At 41.9% G+C, this 21,564-nt stretch overlaps 1 protein-coding gene across 7 annotated transcripts in view; it reads right to left on the bottom strand.

Moving 5' to 3' along the window:
• SH3KBP1 (SH3 domain containing kinase binding protein 1) overlaps positions 1-21,564 on the bottom strand; it is a 285,503-nt gene that overhangs the window by 104,149 nt on the left and 159,790 nt on the right. For all 7 annotated transcript variants that reach the window (XM_053307972.1, XM_053307968.1, XM_053307970.1 and 4 more), the window contains one exon: positions 20,345-20,541. In XM_053307972.1, coding sequence (XP_053163947.1) covers positions 20,345-20,541 — 197 coding nt within the window. The remainder of the gene's footprint in view (positions 1-20,344; positions 20,542-21,564) is intronic.

The following is a 21,564-nucleotide window of genomic DNA, read 5'->3' as shown; positions in this document are numbered from 1 at the left end:
GGAAGCTATAAAAGGGAAGAAGACTTCCTTCTGAAATTGGAAGGCCTGTCCAAATGAAGAGAACAGAAAGGAACACAAACTCTGGCAAAAGAAATGCAAGGCAACAATAAGGGAGGTGAAAACAGAGTTTGAGGAACATTTAGCTAAAAGCATCAAGGGGAATAACAAAAACTTCATTAAATACATCAGAAGCAGGAAACCTGCCAGGGAGGTGGTTGGACCATTAGACAATGAGGGAGTGAAAGAGATTAGATATGGAAGTTGCAGAGAAGCTAAATGAGTTCTTTGCATCTTTCTTGATAGTAGTGGATACTGAGCATATACCTGCTCCTGAACCAGGCTTTTCGGGGATGGAGGCTAAAGAACTGAGTCAGATAGAAGTGATGAAAGATGATGTTCTAAACTGTTTGGAAAGACTGGACAAATCGCCAGGGCCGGATGGCATCCATCCAAGAGTCCTCAAAGAATTCAAATGTGAAATTGCTGACCACCTTGCTAAAATATATAATTTATCCCTGAAATCGGGCTCTGTACCAGAAAACGGGAGAGTAGCAAATGTAACACCGATTTTTAAAAAGGGATCCAGGAGCGATCAGGGAAATCACAGGCCGGTTAGCTTAACGTCCGTTCCAGACAAATTGATGGAAAGCATCCTCAAGGATAAAGTTGTAAAGCACACAGAAGAACAGGACCTGCTGAGAGTGAACTAGCATGGCTTCTGCAAAGCTAAATCTTGCCTCACCAACCTTTTGGAGTTTTTTGAAAGTGTCAACAAGTGTGTGGATCAAGGTGATTGAGTTGACATAGTATACCTGGACTTCCAAAAAGCTTTTGACAAAGTTCCTCATCAAAGACTCCTGAGGAAACTTAGCGGTCATGGGATAAGGGGACAAGTACATGTGTGGATTGCTAACTGGTTGAAGGACAGGAAACAGAGGGTAGGTATAAATGGAGAGTTTTCACAATGGAGGGAAGTAACTGGGACCAGTGCTTTTTAATTTATTAATAAATGATCTAGAAGCAGGGGTAAGCAGCGAGGTGGTCAAATTTGCAGATGATACCAAACTCTTTCGGGTAGCGAAATCCATAACTGATTGTGAAGAGCTCCAAAAGGATCTCTCCAAACTGCGGGAGTGGGCGACAAAGTGGCAAATGCGGTTCAGTGCTGGCAAGTGTAAGGTGGTGCACATTGGGATGAAAAACCCCAAACTTCAAATATATGCTGATGGGATCTGAGCTGTCAGTGACTGACCAGGAGAGGGATCTTGGGGTCATGGTGGACAGCTCGTTGAAAGTGTCCATTCAATGTGCGGCAACTGTGAAAAAGGCCAACTCCATGCTAGGGATCATTAGGAAGGGGATTGAAAACAAAACTGCTAATATTATAATGCCCTTATACAAAACTATGGTGTGACCACACTTGGAGTACTGCGTACAATTCTGGTCACCACATCTAAAAAAGGACATTGTTGAACTGGAAAAGGTGCAGAAGAAGGCAACCAAGATGATCAGGGGCCTAGAGCACCTTTCTTATGAGGCAAGACTACAACTCCTGGGGCTTTTTAGTTTAGAAAAAAGGTGACTGTGGGGAGACATGATAGAGGTCTATAAAATCATGCATGGTGTGGAGAAAGTGGATAGAGAGAAATTCTTCTCTCTCTCCCATAACACTAGAAACAGGGGTCATCCCATGAAACTGATTGCTGGGAAATCTAGGACCAACAAACGGAAGTACTTTTTCACACAATGCATAATCCACTTGTGGAATTCTCCGCCACAAGATGTGGTGACAGCCAACAACCTGGATGGCTGGGTTTGGATAACTTCATGGAGGAGAGGACTATCATCAGCTACTAGTCAGAGGACTGTGGGCCACCTCCAGTCTCAAAGGCAGGATGCCTCTGAGTACCAGTTCTAGGGGAGTCCTAGGGGAATAAGTGTAGGAAAGAGAGCATGCCCTCAACTCCTGCCTGTAGGCTTCCAGTGGCATCTGGTCGGCCACTGTGCGAAACAGGATGCTGGACTAGATGGACCTTGGGCCTGATCCAGCAGCGCTATTCTTATGTTCACACACCCCCACACACACTTCTCTCAATACCCTCAATACTCCCATGGTGCTTGGACTGAAGAAACAAAGCATTTCCTTATTTGCTTGACATGGTTACTAATGTCTTAATCAATTACCTCCTAAAAATTCCACTGAACTGTTTCCATTTTCTCCTGGCCAATCATCCCCTTCTATTTGCTTAGCTGAAATCTTACGTGCACTCTTTTGAGAGTAAATCCAATTGAAATTAGTTAGGTTTACCTCTGAATAAACATGCATTAAGTGCTATTAGAATTACAATTTTAATCACTTTTTAAAATTTAAGTCAGTCAATCAAATGTTTATTATTGTCACTGACTAGTAGATCACAATTCAACCCACCACCATCCATCCAATTACCTATATCAGACTAAAACACTATCATTCTAATAAATCAATCTGCAACAAAACAAACCTAAATAGAACAAACAACTTAGTTTACATAATCTCCATCGACTAGAATGTGAAAAGTGTTTACAGAAGCCCTATCCACCCCCAGCACAGTACCTCCAGTGACTGTTGCTGGTGTTTATCTTATGTTTCTTTTTAGACTGTGAGCCCTTTGGGGACAGGGATCCATTTTATTTCTTTATTATTTCTCTGTGTAAACTGCCCTGAGCCATTTTTGGAAGTGCGGTATAGAAATCAAATAAATAATAATATTAAAATAATAATTTTTCATGAATTTTATGTGCAATAGCACAACATTTAGCAATACTTGTGATTACATGTACAGTTCTGTTGGAAAGAACATAAGCAAAACAAAATTCCTCTAACCTACCCAGTATACAAGATAAAAGGGGGATGACCAACCCTAATCTTTATCAAGACCAATAGCAACAATCATTTGGAGACATGCAACAGAGAGAAAGATATAGAAAAGATTTAGTAGGGGGATGGGGGGAAACCTTCTATCACTAGAGCCCCTGGTGGCGCAGTGGTAAAAACTGCCACCCTGTAACCAGAAGGTTACAAGTTCGATCCTGACCAGGGGCTCAAGGTTGACTCAGCCTTCCATCCTTCCGAGGTCGGTAAAATGAGTACCCAGAATGTTGGGGGCAATATGCTAAATCATTGTAAACCGCTTAGAGAGCTCCAGCTATAAAGCGGTATATAAATGTAAGTGCTATTGCTATTGCTATTGCTAAATACTTAATACGACTGTTATTGTGCAAGAACAGCAATCAGTATTAAAAGTAATAATAGGTGTGAAAAAAATCATAGAGTTGATCAACTGGCCTGTGTGTGTGTGGAGGGGGATGAACCACAAGGGCGAAAACTAGGGAAAAGTGCACTCAGCTGCAAGGCCTGTGGGAGTGTACCCTAGGGCCCAGCTCTCCCATATGTCACCACTTACATGGGTAAGCACTACTCAATAGGTTGTGCTATGCCTGTCACAATTTGCCTCCTCGCACAAAATTTTGCATCACGAATTCAGGTTAGAGAATAGTAGTATTGGAAAAGGAACACTTTTTTTCATTTTGGGGGTAGCTAATCATGGCTAAAACGCCCAGGAAGGGCTGTAAGTCATCTGAACTCCCAGCAAGATTGCACACAGGATTAACTGAAAATGATGAAATCTATCACCATCTGAAAAGATGCTGCAGTAGGTCTTGTAAAGGAGAGGTTCCTGATCAGTTCCATCCTCTGTTTATCAGTGGGTAGAGCCAGCGTGGTGTAGTGGTTAGAGTGCTGGACTAGGACCGGGGAGACCTGAATTCAAATCCCCATTCAGCCCTGATACTTGCTGGGTGACTCTGGGCCAGTCACTTCTCTCTCAGCCTAGCCTGCTTCACAGGGTTGTTGTGAGGAGAAACTTAAGTATGTAGTATACCGCTCTGGGCTCCTTGGAGGAAGAGTGGGATATCAAATGTTAATAATAATAATAATAATAATAATAATAATAATGTGAATTCACTTTATGTGGTTAAAAATGTGCAGAACACTTCAGACATTCAGTATCTATCAAACTTTTAAAATACTGCCCTTCCATCCATCTCTTTCTTGCTCTCTTTTGTTCCCTTTCAAACAGGAAAAGGAAAGACACATGGCACATAGTAATTGAAAAATCTATTCATGGAGCTATGTAGCTTCATTCTATGTTTCAAGCAGAAGCCCCAGACATACAGACAGACAGACAGACACACACACACAATTGGAGATCCATAGGTACAAACACAGATTCAGGAATTGGCATATCATACAATAGTAGTTCATATAATCCTTCACTTTGCTGTACAATTGCACAAATTGTCATGTTTTAAATATATATATATTTACTGTAATGGATTTCAGATGCAAGCATAACCTTGTTTTACTTTCAAACAAATATAAAAAAGATCTTCTAACTAAAAATAACATTCCAGTATTCTTTCTCTGGAAGAGAACAAGAACTTCAGCACAACCAGGCTATTTTGGAAGCCTACTCCCTTCTCCTCTCGTCTTTTTATTTTAAATCAAACAAGCCTATGAAAAGTTTAGTCTTCCTAGAAAGATGGAACAAGATAATAGAATAAGATGACTTAACACACTACTGTTTTGCTTTAAAAAAATCACACTAAAACAAGAATCTCATAAAACATCGGAATAAGTTTTCAGATCAAAGAGGAGAAAAGATACAGCTAAAGTGTTCCAGGGCAAGTTCTGCCTTTGCAAACGGATTGTTTCTTTCAGTATGTTACTTATTACTTCACAAACACAGATGGAGCTGCTTTCCATTTTAAGACTTCAGTGAAAAGTCTTCCACTTTTAACACATCATTTTTATGCCATGATATGATCAGCCAAGGGCCCTGCCTGCCAAACATCTGCATTCTACATTACATGAGTTGCAGATAGAAGCGAAAAAGAAGTGTTTTTAAAAAGACATACCTCTTCTCCCATTGTGAAGTAAAGCTTCCTTTCTAGAGATTATACTAAGCGTTCAGAAGCAGCACTGGGAGTCCTCCCACTTCCTTGTAAGTGCTGAGCTCACTAAGTCTGGGAGACCAAGCCTAAAACTGAGTCACAGTTAAGGCTAATAGAGCTACTAGGAAACAAAGTTCACATTTGTTTATTTCACAGAAACCTGGAATTTCTCTCCGTTTTGACTAAATCGGGATAGCGGTTTTCTCTCCTTCCCAAAGAGAAGAATGTGGCTTCTTCTGGCTTAACACATTCAGAAACGCAGAAGAGGCAACATGGGCACAGGAGGGCATAATCTTTCTCAATCACCAGAGAGAAAAGTATTTTAAAATAAAACATTATTCATAAATTATTCCAGAGTAGCATCCCTTGTTTAAATAAATCATCTATTTACAAAATGAGATGATCAAATATCTTTCTTCCTTAAGATGTTCCTCTCCCCTTTGCATGGTGGAAAATGGTTATTTCTCAGCAGAGTGACTCAGAAGAGCCAGGCATGTGGATTACAGGTTTTTATTAAATAAGCTATATTGCATAACAGATGATCGAAGTATCTTCTGCAGTGCTGTTATGTACCTATATACAAGTATCAATGAGCATCTAATGCTCTAAAAGGAAGGTGTTACAAGACCAACTTACGAAGAGAACTCTGATTAAAAGCAGGGGAACCTTAAGAGATAGGCAAGTAACAATTTTATCAGGGCTCCCAATCACATTTGTTTATGTCCTAGCCAAGAAAACATGGTAACATTTAACAAACAGAAATAACAACCACCCTGGTCCAGTTTCTCACACACACACTGGGCACCTCCAAAATGCTCAGCTCAAAACCATGCAGTTGAACAGGTTCAGATTTGACTCACACAAAGCAAGATGCCGCCCACACTGAGTCACCAAACCCAGTTTCCTAAAGTTGAGTTTCAGTTCAAGCTATATTGAAAAACACTGCTTGGAAACACTGACTGAAGTATAGCTCTTCAATTTTCCAGCAGTTTACCCTTAAAAATAACTTTATAGGACATCATCACTATTTCAGAATGCCAATGTACTCCAGTGTGCAGAGAAAAAGCTGTAAACTTGACACATCTCAATTCAGGTCTACCCAGAAATTAAATACGAGCTCAAAACATATAGCAATCATTAGCTGAGGCTCACCATTTGTGCGTTTAGCTAACTAGACAGTGGTGCTGTAATGGCAAATTAGGCAATCTTTTCAATGCTGCTGAAGTTCAATAATGTGCCCACATTATGATGGTCATGGTTTAGTGGATGGAGCTAATCCAGCTACATAGTTGGAGTTTTAGCATCTTTTATCAATGCTATTTTTGAATCTGCTTGGATAAATAGCACTGGGCATTCAAATAAACACACTTCTATGAAAAAATTGAGAAGTCCATTTAATGGGTTAATTTCATTGTCACACAACGTGTGACCAAAAAGCAGAACACCCCAACTGACAGGGACTACTAGTTAAAGTTGTCAGTGGCTGACATTAAGTTCTATGAACAAACTAAATGGGCTGCAACAGGCCTCTCACATAGGTCACTGTCATCATTAGAAGTCAATTTCACCCTTACTCCAACAGTACCCCTCCAAGTACCCCATACACTGGACAAAACCATCTTCATCAATTGAATCTCTGTGGAGTGGGTGTCTGTGTTTGTGTCTAGCATAGTGAGGACAACTAGTACTGGGCAGAGAGACTGGATCAGGACTCAGGGTCACTGCCTGGGCATTAGGGGTATGCACAAAACCAGAAACCCCAGTTCAGCTTGAATTGAACCAGACTCGAGCCAAACCGGTCTGGTTTTCTGCACAAGTAAACTAGGCACGGTTTGGTCCCCCAAGTTCAGGAGTGGGTGGGTTTTGAAGCCATACTGGTAAGGGGGAAGTGGGGACCAGGGGTCTTAGCTAAAGGAAGTTGGTGTGGAAGGGAAGTTACATTTTACCTTAAAGTTGCCACCAGTTGGTGGCCACGGGCGTGGGGTGGGGACTCCCCCCGACCCCTGCCAGAGCAAACAGGCCATGTTTGGGCCTCTGTATGTGCAAGGAAATCAACAGAGACCATTTGTGTGATCATGCATATTGCATGGTCACACAAATGGCCTCTGCGCATGCGTGGATGCCATTTTATTGACCTGCATGCACAGAGCCCCAAACCAGGGTGGTGAGTCACTGGTGGCAACTTTAATTTAACTCCCACCCCATTCCAACTCTGTTTAGCTAAGCCCCCTAGTACCCCACCCCCCACCTTTACAGGGGAATAATTACCAGAATCATTAGCAGGGAGAGAGTAACTGGCCTATCCACCCCCAGCACAGTACCTCCAGTGACTGTTGCTGGAAGTGGGGAAATAGAATCTATTGAGCATATTCTATTATCCTGTAAATTACATAGGCAACCAAGGGAGCACTTAATTTTACCTCTGGTCTGTAAACAGACAGATCGATCTGCTGAACAACTTGTTAAATTCTTACTTTCTGATGAAAATGTTTTAAATTTTAACTCCGTAGCCAAATTTTGTTATATTGCTTTTAAGATGTATAATGAGAACCTATAGAGTTTTCTATAAATTGTTCTGCTGTTTGCATGCATGGATTGTTTGGTCTAGGACCGTAAATAAAACTTGACTTAACTTGACTGTTGCTGGTGTCTATCTGATGTTTCTTTTTAGATTGTGAGCCCTTTTGGGGACAGGGATCCATCTTATTTATTTATTATTTCTCTGTGTAAACTGCCCTGAGCCATTTTTGGAAGGGCGGTATAGAAATCGAATAAATAAATATAAAATAATAATTCCCTTCACCAGTATGTTCCGAGCCAATTTGAACCGGGCCCTGCTTGGCTCATCCAGAACCCCACAGAGCCGGCTTGTAAACCCCTGCTGAGCATGAAGCCAGGAGAGAGGGACAAAACCATGAACCAAGAAGAGTGGAAGCCAAGCAAGGATTGCGGCTAACAGGTGGAGTTGGAACCATCTATGCGGAACTCTGTATGGAGTTGTTGTATGAATAAAGGCCAGGCCTTGAATGAGACGTATATATGGAAGCCAGGAGTCCCACCCCTTCCTGGAGTTCAGATCAACCTTGATCCAATGCACTTGCTTCCTCCTGGATTCCCTCCTCCTGAGTAAGACCATTGGGAAAGAAGCCTCAGGCGGCCAAGTAGAATGGTAGAGCTCATTGCCTCCACTGCTGTAATTCTGGAAGCAAAGAAGGGGGACCTGGAGGTGAGATGGGGTCTCACAGGGAAATATTAGATCCTTGAAGTCCTCAGGTTCCTCTGATAGGGTGGCTACAAGGAGTGGACTTCAACTGTTCAAGGTCCATGAGGGGCTCTCACTGGGGCCAGAGGTTCTAGCAGGAACGTGTTCTTCCTTCTCCAAGAGGATCTCCTCAGACCCTGAGCCTGGGTGGGTCCTGATAGCAACACATGACATAATATGACTCTGCAGCATCCCTGCAATGTATCCCCCCGCCCCCACCCACTTGAATAGGAATTGCTCTAGCAGCAAACAAATGCCAGATGGATAGAAAAATGACCATATAGCCACTGTCTTATTCCAGCTATAATGATTCTCAATACAGTTCACTTGGTATTACAAACAAGACAGTTAATAAATTCAATATGCAGCTTAGATCACTATTTGTGCCCCATCCTGAATTGCAAGAGAAATGCCAACAACATAAAAATCCAAAATACTAAATACTGCGCTTCCACACCAGCATGGGCATAGCTACAGTAGCGCACAGACACTACCAACCTCAATCTTTTATTTATTGTGCACTAACAATGTTGGTAGTTGCCCTGCATTCCCTCCTCCTGCTACTTCCTATTTGCTTACACAGTCCTCCTTGCAAAAACCACACAGAGTTAACACTCAGCTCTAGTCTGCCAGAGCCAATATGTTTTGACCTTTCTTTCAGCCCTTTTGTTTGAGTATGTAAGTGGGAGACTCAAAGAGACATAGGTTTTGGGTGGTATAGAAACATGTTAAGTAAAGTAAAATAAAGACTCTGGAGCCTTGCCCATCAATTAACGCACCAATGGGGTTGATTCCTTTCCAGCAATTGTGTACCCAGGTCAGTTTATCTGAGGAATGCTATCTTCTGTTCATTGTAAAGATAAATCTGGTCCCATCTACTCCAACCTCATTTGGTGATATCACATCCCTACCCCCACCCCACCATTGTGCCCTCTTCTTCTGGTGGACTGTAGCTAGCCCTGTTTGTTCCTCCCTGGTTAAGCTGGCCAGGTTCACCTGGCCAGGGTCTGCTCATTCATTAGGTAAACTAGGTGGTCACCAAGCAAGGAGGGGCCAACAGCCTGAGTCATGTGCCACCTGGCAAATCAAAAGCAGAGCCAGACCATCCACCCCTGAGAAGGCAACATGTGGGGTGCTCTGTTGCACCCCTTGCCCCCTTCACCCCTGTGTGAGCAAGTGGGTGGGTGATCCCCTGCCTCCATCCCAGTTGCCCTCTATGCCACCCACCTGCTCTCCTTGCCACCTCTGCCTGCTGTTCTTAGGCAGCCAGCCTGCTACAGCACATTATAATCGTGTTGCCGCATCACGTGGAGATGTCATCACATGCGGACTGCTCAGAAACAGCTGGTAGCGGCAGGAGCAGGGGCTAAGGCACTAGAGCGGTGAAGACAAGTGGACAAGCAGGAGGGAGACAGGACCACCCACCCACTCGGATGATGGGGACTGCCCACCTACTCACCCACAAGCTCCAATGACAGGAGGGACCCATCTGAGTGGGTGAAGAGGCAGGAGATACCAAAGCCAGGCTTCTTCACCTGGGGCGCCAGCAGTCCTTGGACTGACCCTGACCCTGGCCTATATAACCTGTAAGTATTCCTGTAAATTAGGTCTGTAGGGTTAGAAGAGGATTTGAAAATTTTTACTTTCTTATGTACCTGGTCTTTTCCTACCCTAATCCTTGTTCCTAAACTTGTAATAAAATCATTGTTGCATTTTGACTGTGGTTATTAGTGTGTGACTGGTCTGAAAGGTGTTTACCTTCCAAAGTGCCTGTCTGACTCATGCAGTTGTTTCCTCAAACTCAAAATACATAGGGATGTTGACTGTGTCTTGCTCTGTGTATATGGGAAGGCGGAGGCTGCTGATTCCTAATGAACAAGCCTGAGAAACCTCGGTCCTCTCCTAGGGTCTTTAAGGTAGTATTACGGAGGTGGTGGCAAGAAGGATCCAAAGAAAAGAGGAAGCTGGGGAGCCAGGGAATAGATAATGCCTGATGGATCCTCTCCCCACCAAGATCCTCGTCATGCTGTCTATTAACCATTTGCTCTTAGTCGCAGTTTGTTGTTATGCCGAGAAACAATTTAAAACAGGGGTTTCCAACTTGTGGAACTCCAGATGTTGCTGAACTACAACTCCCATGATCTCAACTTGATTGTAGCCGATTTAAACTATGGCTTGAAACTATGGCTTAAGAATGTAATAATGCAATTGTAGTATTGACAGTATTTTAAACAATATTTGGTTTAGCATAAAACTGGTCTAAACAGACATTAACAGTATTAACATAATCTTTGGGTGCAAATGTGTGTTTAACAGCACACACGTGCTATTAACATCTATGCATATTTCCCATCCCAGGCCAGTTGATGCTCAAGACCCTGAAAATGAAGTGCAATGAAAAGGACTACAAGCTCTGCAGCCTTTGATTTTTATTGTGCTTCTTCTCTTGCACATAATCCTTACTACAGGGAAACTAATCAAGGAGGTCTTTTGTGGCAGCACCTCTTCCCTCCATCACTACATATACCGACATTTTAACACAAATGAATGCTAGAAACAGAAAAGTGCAAAATACATTTTATTTTATTTTATGTGGGATGAGGGGGATAATACAAGTGAAGTGCTTTGCACGACTCAAAAAGTGGTCTACAAATGAAGTATTATTTTTATTATTATAATTAATTATTCTCTTTTGGAATGTTTGCTCAGTGGAACAAAATTAACTTTGCAAACTACTGCTACGATAGAGGGATTGCTGTAGTAGTAGTGGTCAGATTGCACTGCCTCCTGTACACATCTAGTCCAGAGTTTTCAAGCCTGCTTTTTTTCACTCAGAGAAATGGTCTCGCAGAAACAATATAAAAATGTGCTGCTTTCTCATAGATATCAGTTCTAGAAACTGCTGAATCTTAAAGGCACATTTTTGACAGAGGAAGAAATAATATTCTGAAGAGGCTCTATCAAATTCAAAGAACAAGGAAGTGTGGATTAGTTGGTTAAACATACTGCTGTCACTTGGTCCACTGGAGTTGTGGGTTCAAATCCCAAGATCCTGCACCAAATGATTTGTGCAAATGTGCAAACCCCCATCCAGGATTGCTTTGAGCTTCCAATGTCAGGAATCATAGCTCAGCAGTAAAGCATTTGGGGCACTTAGTGGTAGGGCCAATGTTATGCATGCAGATGGTTAAATCTCTGCTATCTCCAGGTTGGGCTGGGAAAGACCCCTATTTAAAACCCTGGAGAGTCATTGCCAGTCAGTGAAGATAATACTGACAGATGAATCAATGTCCAGACTCATAAAAGGTAAATGCAAATGTTCAATGTAACGGAATATTTTCAGAACACCTAGGCCTCTTGATGTCAGTCATATCACAGAAAGCAGAGTGCCATTACCTACTGTTTCACAGAGTCTGCTTTTTGTACAAACTAATGATAGTGTTAGGACAGAGTTGTTATAACCTTTATCAGACACCATCCCTAACTTTGCTACAGGCTTCTAATGGCTTAGATACAATAAAACTAAACATAACTTGTGTACTCTTATCCCATTGTACAGCCATTCTCCTAGATGTGAGAGCCAGCGTTCATCTGGTAACGCCATCTGCTAGAAACACGGGAAGGAGTGGTAACTGTTTCACTTTAAATAACGTGAACCTGTATTTTGTATCACTTGCTCATATAGTTGAGTTTAAAATTGAGTAAAAGAAGCTACAGAATTGCCTTGTAAGAAATCTACCTTTTCTCCAGTTCCCCAGCCTAAAACAAGTTTCACTAAATGCAGTCGTTTGGAAAAACCAGCTTTGCCCAAAAGGGTACAATGATTTCTTAGAAAAGGAAATTCTTGGGAAAGTTGTTTGCTTTCCAAGACTCATCATCATCTGAGAAACCCTACCAAGATCGTTATGAATTGAAAACAGACCTCTTATTGAGAGAATCTGTGGGGTTTTCAAGTCAAACAGGGGAAAAATAAATTTCAATTTCAAGTGATTATACCACATTTCTCTTTTAATTTCTTCTATATAGAAACTGATTCTATTGACTTTTTGTGGAAATGTGCAGGAGGAAGTGACATATCCAATATAATTTATGACAGAAAAAATCACAAACTCTAGATAGTAACTAAAGACCCTTAATTGCATACAAGCTTTCGGACTCGATGTGAACAAAGACAAATTTGTTGGAGCCTGTGACTAGGGATGTACACGAACCAGTTCAGCGCCTCTATAGGTAAGTGCCAAACTGGCTCAGGTGCCTGCAGCTGAACTGTTCCCTTAACAAGCAGGTCCTTACCTGCTCCTGTGCTGCCCCACTGCTTTTATGAGCATGGTGCTCACTCTACAAAAGGCCATGCACGGCTGCAGCGCTGCTCCCTGCAGCCTACATGTGGTGGCCATGTATGTGCCAGTGCCGTGCACAGGCTACAGGGAGCAGTGCCACAGCTGCACATGGCCTTTTGTAGAGTGAACGCCATGTCTGGAAAAGCAGGTGGAGGTGCGCAGGAGCAAGTAAGGACCTGCTTTTTAATGGAGCCGCTCCCCACCCTGCCTGCAGCTGCCCAAGCCCATTTGGGCTCATCCCTATTTGTGATTGTGGGGGAAAACAGCAAACACTAAAAAATAATATAGATACAGGAAAAAAGTGATTGACAAACCAGAGTAGAGTAGAACTCACCAAAAGTTTTCTTCATTATGGCTTACAGAAACAACAAAAGCTAGTAGAGTTCCATAGTTCTCAAAATGAGGCATAAATTAATATGTTTCTCTTTCCCATTCAAATTCCTGTATGTCTGAAGTAATCATGTTGCAATTGCTTGGATCATTTGATCCTTCAAGGATATGAACAGGGCACTTGGCGTTATGAGCGCCTTTGGACTCATTCTATGGACTCGTATTGCCGAACAGAATTTCGCAACAGTGTGTGTGATAGACCGAGTCACATCTGTTAACAAATATTTGAGATAGAATATGTACAGGGGTTATGTAAAACAGGGTCAATTAATCTTTGCCTAAGACCTATATAAAAGACACACCGCAGGAGTACACGTGCAACTGACTCAATCTCCTCAGACTTACAGGGGCAATATCTCTGCTCAATCTAGAGATGTACATATCAGGTGGTATAGAAATATGATAGACAGACAGATTATACTATATCTGCCAGCCAGTAGTTCCTAAGGGAAGGCATTTATACGGCCCTCGAGAATCTACATTTAGGGAAGGTGAGGAGGAATAGATAATCTGCTGGGCGAGTTCTCTTCCCACCACTGAGCATGTGGAGTGACCTAGATGTCCTCAACAGGTCTTTCTGAAACTCAATATCCCAGATCCTTTGTTTAATAAGTTTTTTGGTCCTGACCAATCCCACAGAGAGGATTGCCTCAGGTGAAAGACCATAGGGATGGAGTTTCCTGACACAGTTCTCCCATCAGCTCCAGCACTGCCTATCCAATAATACCAAGGGAAGGAGACTAGAGGGCATTAAGTTGATTCTTGCTCCGTTTATTAGTATTAGATACCAAGCTCTGGTCTCTATCAAGATAATATCCACTTCCAGTCTTCAGAGTGGCATTAGAAATACATTTGGGTGTCAGAAATAATGTTCTTAAGAACCTAGCTTGGACCCGCTCCAGGAGGGAATCGTTAGCATAGGGTCCCAGCTGTGCCCCATATAACATCTAAGCCATCAACTTTGCCTTGAATAAGTTAATGGCAGCTGGAATGAACATCCCTCCTTGCCGCCTGTGGAAGTTGAGAGTTGCTGACACACTTCTCTGTGCCTAAGTACCTTTGTGCAGTCTTCCTCCCAGAATGCTGAAATATGACCCTCCAATACGTAAAACATTTAACCTGTGCTATATCATGATTGTCAATCCTCCATTTATATTTTTTCTCCTATTGAAGAAGGCCAAGATTAGTTTTCTGATCATTAATGTCCAAGTGCTCTTCCTTGCAATAGAGGACTAAGACCTTAAGAGTTCTCCTCATCCCCACTTGTGACTGGGGAAACAAGCAAGAGCCTCTTATCAATCAAGGTGCTATGGAGCCTGGACCATAGGCGTACTGTAGAAATTGAATCGAATGCCTATGGAGCCTATGAATGAAGCAAATAAGGTAGATCTGGAGGATCTTGTGTATTTCTCAGCTAAGTGTTGTACGACCAGACAATGGTCAGTCATAGAATGCCCTGGTCTGAATCCTGCCTGCTCATCTTCCAGGAATTGCTTCTGCTCCAACCAGTCCATGGGTTTCTGATTTAATAGCCTAGCATACATTTTGCTAATTATATTAATCAGGCTTATGGGTCTGTAATTAGATGGAACATTTATATTACCCTTTTTGAAGATAGGTACCACAATTGCCAGACCCCAGTCTTCTGGTATGCAGGCTGAGTTGTTCATATGGGTAAATAAGGCTGCTAACACTTGTGCCCACCTCTCGGGATTTGCCTTGATCATCTCAGCTGGGATAAAATCAATTCCAGGGTCTTTACCACTCTTGAGTTGATCAATAAGTTGTTTGGCTTCTGCAATCAATACTGGGGGCCAATTCTGAGTTATTTTGAGTGAGAGCTCTGACTCAGGGGTGGGATGATTGGCAGTATCAAAAAGTGTGTTAAGATGTGCCTCCTATACCTTAGCTGGAATGCAGCAAGTCAGGAGAGCTGAATAGGCTTGAGCCATAGTTGTCACTGCCTCTATGACAGAGGTAGGCACCACAGAGTTTTGAAGATGTTACCTTGGGGGGGGGGGCATGCCATCTCAACTCCAGATTGACAAAAATGATCTATCCAATTTTCTATCCATATACTATTTTCCTGATTTTGTAAATGGCATCAAGCGTGTGATGGCTCAGCAATTCCATGCATTTCTGAATGATGAGCCCCTGGTGGCGCAGTGGTAAAACTGCCGCCCTGTAACCAGAAGGTTACAAGTTCGATCCTGACCAGGGGCTCAAGGTTGACTCAGCCTTCCATCCTTCCGAGGTCGGTAAAATGAGTACCCAGAATGTTGGGGGCAATATGCTAAATCATTGTAAACCGCTTAGAGAGCTCCGGCTATAGAGCGGTATATAAATGTAAGTGCTATTGCTATTGCTATACCATCTTTCCTTGAGCTATTTCAACCTGTCATCTGGATGCTCTGGCCTGGTTTGGACTGAAGACTGCTTTGGAAGCCTTGGCGGATTATCTTTGCCCAATAGCAGCTTCCCTCCTGGCACATATAGCAAGGCAATAAAGGGTTTGGCAAGGGAATAAAGGTTTATTAACTCTCCCTTTCAATGGGCCTAATTGATATTCCCCACCACAGCTACTGTATTTAAAAAGAAAGATGGAACTACAATCTGACCTTAAGCTATAGGCAACAGCCCAAGGAAACAATGGAAAATTGAATCCATGCAGGACAAAGCTATGAAAAAACAACTGAAAAACAAAGGGCCAAACTACTTTCTCATTGCCTGAAACAGTCAATGGAAAGAAGGAATTTGGAGTAACAGTTAAGAGAGGTAGAAGGAAAAGTTTTTGCTTCTGTCAGGGTAACAAATACAACAGATTGAGACTGCAGTTAACTTATCTACCTAAATGCAGTGCACTAACAGGTGCACTGCAAGAACAAGATTACATGATCTTGTGCATAGGTTTTTTTGTTCATTCAAATACATTTTTAACTTTCATCTCATTCTCTTATTTTTTTTTAATAGTCTCCCCCCAGCACCACAAGTCCTTTTCTCTCTCTGAAATGGTTACCTTGCATCTATGGTTCCCTTAAATCCTCTTGCCCCACTTCTTTTAAGTGTCTTGACTGAGCTGCTGAGACTGTTTAAATGAATTATCTCACGGAGCTGCAGATACAATTCTGGTGGTTAGGGCCACCACCTTTTCTCCCCAGGGACCCTGTACCATCAACAACGCAAAACATTCAAGAAGTCACCAAAGGAGCTTTCATTGCTGCATCTCTGTTGGAAATGTGTTTTCAGATGCATATCTGACATACAGCTGTTAAAAGGTAAACCCTTCCACCTACTTCTACAAAACAGATCAAAAAGATATCCTATATTGCTCCATATTCAAAAGAGAGACATTTTGGCAACACCTGGAGGCAACTCAATTTAAAGAATATATAGAATTATAAATTAGAATTTCAATTAAAGTCACAGTCCTAAACATACTTATTGGGATATAAATCTATTGAAATGAATATTATTTCTGAGTCTGTATGTTCAGGATGTTTGCGAAAGTACACCACCTACTCAGAAACTACTTTGCCTCTGCTTTGCCCCTTTCCCAAGCTGTATGAATTATAAGGAAACACCTTCTAACCATTGGCTAGAAACATCCCTCCAGTGTCTGTTGCAGCTGGTGTCTATCTTAGGTTTCTTTTTTAGATTGTGACCCCTTTGGGGACAGGGATCTATTTTATTTATTTATTTATATCTATGTAAGCTGCTTTGGATACTTGAAAATCGTATATAAATATTTGTTGTATTTGTATATCATCAGTAAGATAAATTATGTTTAGGATAATCAGCTGAATGAAGACATCTTAAAGGCTGAATTATTTGAGCTTTAATCAACTAAGCAATTAAATCTTCATAACTGTTCTTATAATAAAAAGCAACAATTCTAAAGATGACATACTTTGTTTCTAGATAACTCACACAAATTCCAGCAGGCACCATCTTAGAAAAAGAAAAAGAAAAAGTAAAGATTGTGTAGTTGAGTCGGTGTCAACTCATGGTGACCACAGAGCTATGTGGTTTTCTTGGTAGAATAAAGGAGTGGTTTACCATTGCTTTTCTCCCGCACAGTATGAGATGATGCCTGTGCCATTGTTATCTGCCTCCAGCACCTTCTTATATCACTATCAATCCCATCAGCGTACATGAAAGTTGTGTGTGTGTGTGGGGGGGGGAAATATCTTTTCTAAGAAGGCTCTTGCTATATTATGCAGTTTTGTAACTAATTGTTTAACAACATACATTTAGAAATCTGATGTCTAGTTAACTGAGGATACTTTTTAAATGTATTATTCTAATCAACTGACTAAACACTGTAGCCCCAAATATGAAACAGAAAATTTCTATCATTACCAAATAAGGAGCAGGATGAATACACTGCCAGAATTCCAATGCACAAAGGAAGAGGGTGGACAAAGGCTCCTCCAGTCCCCACCCCAAGAGAATCCGTGTTAACAGAGGCAGGATTGCCCAGTGTCAATGTAAGTGGAATGTTCTACCTACTTCATCAGTGCTTTCGAGAGCAGCACTATTTAAATGCCAATGTTCTATTTAAGTCAATGTATGCAACTCATTTAAAATGAGACAAATAAACACTTCTGCTCTTTGATGCAACACTAGAATCTCCTATGCACTGAAAATACTGTGTCACCAAACCAGGGAAGCTGTGACACCCTGATTAGGTCACACAGGATTTTAAATGAATAGAGTATTTTTGTCCTCTAGTTTTTACGTGATATTCTATGTTTCTGCACTAGATCTTACAGTTTATGAAAGAGCATTAGAAAAGGATGACCAGATTATAACTGGAAGTTAGACTTCTTGACTCTCCCTATTTATGGGAAATTGGCCATGTCTCTGTTTCTGCATAAATATAAATACTAAATGAATTAATGAATTTTCCCATTTAAAAAACTTGTCATGTTTGATAAGTTAATTTTCCTTCTTCAACTCACTGTTCTCAAAACCAACCATGCACACCCAATCTCTTGTCTACTACATATCTTATATTACATATTAAACTTTCAAATATGTTAACTATATACAAGATAGCATTTATTGCATATAATAGCATGTTCAAAATAATAATTCAGAATACAGTACAAGGGTAAAACTTAGTTATAAGAACTGACTAGTTGTGTGATCTAGGGATGTGCAAAACGTTTCGGGCACAGATCGATCTGTGCCCGAAACGAGCAATTTCGGGTGATTCGGGGTCAAACCGAATCACCCACGATGCCCCCCGATATTTTTCGGGCCCGAGCCGAATCACCCCTGATTCGTGCCCGAAAAATTTGGGTGATTCGGGATGACGTCTCTTTGAATTTCCCGCCTTTTTGCCTCCATTGATTTCAGTGCAAAAAGGTCTGGTATGACGTCTGCTCGAATTTTGGGTCCCAGGGGCAAAATAGTGGTGTGGGGTGGTAGTGACCAATGGGTGGAGGCTACCACCCAAATTTCAGGGGAATTGGGCAAAGGGCTGATTTTTGGGGAATTTTTGAAGTTTTAGTGTCTTTGGGGCAGATCGGGGGCATAGCGTGGGATCTGGGCAAAAAGAGTGGGGTGGGGTTGTAGTGCCTAATGGGTGGAGGCTACCACCCCAATTTCAGAGTGACTGGGCAGAGGGCTGATTTTTGGGGAATTGTTGAAGTTTATGCGTCTTTAAGGTTTTTCTCCATAAAGAAGCATTGAGGTGTCAGCAAATGTATAGCTTCACGTGGGGGGCAAAGGGGTGGCCTAGAGCAGTGTGGGGTTGGTGGTTGTGCCAGGTAGGGGCAAGGAAGCTACCTGAATTTTTTCAAAGGATTTGGGCAGAGGGATGATTTTTGGTTAATTGTTGAAGTTTACGTGTTTTTAAGCTTTTTCCTCATAGGGTATCATGGAGCTTTCAGCAGCCCCATAAGTGCACTTGGGGGGTGCTGGGGTGGCTCAGAGCGAGTGGTAGTGTAGTGCTCATAGGGTGCCAACCACCCCCATGGGTGTCTAACCCATGGGGTACAGGGTTCTGTTGTTTCTGAGGTATTCTGAGTGTGGATTCTATGATAGCAAATTAGAGTGGATTCATGGTGTTTCATTGAAAATCTCATTTGCTATCATAGAATCCACACTCAGAATACCTCAGAAACAACAGAACCCTGTACCCCATGGGTTAGAAACCCATGGGGGTGGTTGGCACCCTATGTGCACTACACTACCACTCGCTCTGGGCCATCCCAGCACCCCCCAAGTGCATTTATGGGGCTGCTGAAAGCTCCATGTATACCCTATGAGGAAAAAGCTTAAAAACGCGTAATCTTCAACAATTTACCAAAAACCAGCCCTCTGCCCAAATCCTTTGAAAAAATTCAGGTAGCTTCCTTGCCCCTACCTGGCACAACCACCAACCCCACACTGCTCTAGGCCACCCCTTTGCCCCCCACGTGAAGCTATACATTTGCTGACACCTCAATGCTTCTTTATGGAGAAAAACCTTAAAGACGCGTAAACTTCAACAATTCCCCAAAAATCAGCCCTCTGCCCAATCACTCTGAAATTGGGCTGGTAGCCTCCACCCATTAGGCACTACCACCCCACCCCACTCTTTTTGCCCAGATCCCACGCTATGCCCCCAATCTGCCCCAAAGACACTAAAACTTCAAAAATTCCCCAAAAATCAGCCCTTTGCCCAATTTCCCTGAAACTTGGGTGGTAGCCTCCACCCATTGGGCGCTACCACCCTACCCCACTACTTTGCCCCTGGGACCCGTTTTTCCTACCCGAATCGATTTGGATTCGGATTTAATCCGAATCGAATCAGGGGTGATTCGGGAAGCCCATATTCGGGCACAGAACAGAACGGGGGTGATTCGGTTTGGGTCCCGAACCGAATCACCGAAAACCCAAATTGCACACCCCTAGTGTGATCTGCTACAATATGAATGGGATGACAGCTGGGATAATATGTTAACCACAATATATTTAGGAAGAAGTCTCTAGAAATATACAGACCATGAGTACCCAAAATGGGGTAAAACACAGCAGATAATATGTTGTTAAACTACAAGAACTGCTTTAAGACAGTATAGCTGCTTACTAAGATGATGTACCACAATAATATTAGTGTAATCTTCAGACAGACACTGAAGGATTGTTTTTTAACTACTAGTTAGTGAGACCAAAGGGAACAGGTGTGCATTCAGGAATGAATCACTAGTGTGAAGTATCATTCTTCTAGCCAATGAGGATGATTAGTTACCAGTTTGTCAGTGCTCATTGTCTTGACTTTGGCATAGCAGAGGGCAAAACCTAATGGCCAAACTTAGGGAAGAAACCAAGCAGCTCCAAACATTATGTGACGAATTGTTACAAACTGTACCTTTTCAACTGGCAGAAAGTCATTATCTACTTCTATTGACCTTGGACGAAGCTTTATAGGTTTGTCCTTAAAAATGTCTCCAAAGCCAATCCCCTTGACCTTTTTGGGTTGGATTGTTGCTGCTCCATTGGCTCCTTCTGATTTTGTACTGCTTGAGTCTCCACCATCGCTTTCAGAGCCTGTAGCATCTCTTAAACCTATCAGAAGGGAGGGAGAAAAAGAAACCTCTGACTTGGTGTTTGATAATTTTGAAACAGAAAAGTAAACAAGTCACATTAACACCCCATGCAACTATATTGGAAACTGGAAAAACTATATTGTTGGTGAAGACAAAGCAATCAGGAGCTGGTGTATTAAGGTTCTGGAGTATATATGCAACAAGCACGTCTTTCTTTCTTTCTTTCTTTCTTTCTTTCTTTCTTTCTTTCTTTCTTTCTTTAAGTCTGAATGATACCTCTAGAACCTTTGCAAGGCTGAAATATGGGTATTCTCTGAGGCTTCTCATCTTTAGCTTCTCATCTTTAGCTCATCCAAAATAAAATTCGTAGGCACACCATCCCCCTTTTCACTACTCCAAAAAAGAATCTTGCTAGAGAAAGTGATAATTCACATGCATATTATTGGCTCAAATTTATTTACATGCCTGAAGACAGACTTATAAAATGTCTGTTTATGGACTAGTTTCATATTAATCTGATTAATATATTTAACTCATCCTATAGGTTAGCATGCCTGATTCAGTCTAATGGCTTCTCAACCACTTATTTTGCTGGACTCAAACAACCCAGTATTTTAAAAGAGGGTGTGCAACCTTTTAAATTGTATGTAATTTGTCCCTTCTGGTCAATGCTAGCATGGCTCTGTAATGTGTGATGTTTTAAAGATAGTTTTGAAACTTATCTAGCAGACAGACACAAGTTGCCATTAAACAATGTGCTTGTTACAACAAATGCCTTTTGCAGTTTTAGACAGAATATATCTTAATACACTGCCTCCCTGACCCCTTATTTGTAGTAATGGGGAAAGGGAAGATGTTTCACACCATTTATTTTCCTATCCAATTACTGTGATCATGTGGTACAAATTCTCCTGTCAATGAGAGACTATGACCATTGGTCAAGCCAACGAGATATAGATTTTTGTCTGCAAACAGCAGCAGCAAGAGGCTCTTGCAAAAGTTGCGGCCTTTGCTTTGTGACGGCTAAAATGCAAATTAACAC

Source organism: Hemicordylus capensis, chromosome 3 (assembly GCF_027244095.1).
Source record: "Hemicordylus capensis ecotype Gifberg chromosome 3, rHemCap1.1.pri, whole genome shotgun sequence".
NCBI classification, from domain to species: Eukaryota; Metazoa; Chordata; class Lepidosauria; order Squamata; family Cordylidae; genus Hemicordylus; species Hemicordylus capensis.
This window is presented reverse-complemented; position numbering and strand designations above follow the sequence as displayed.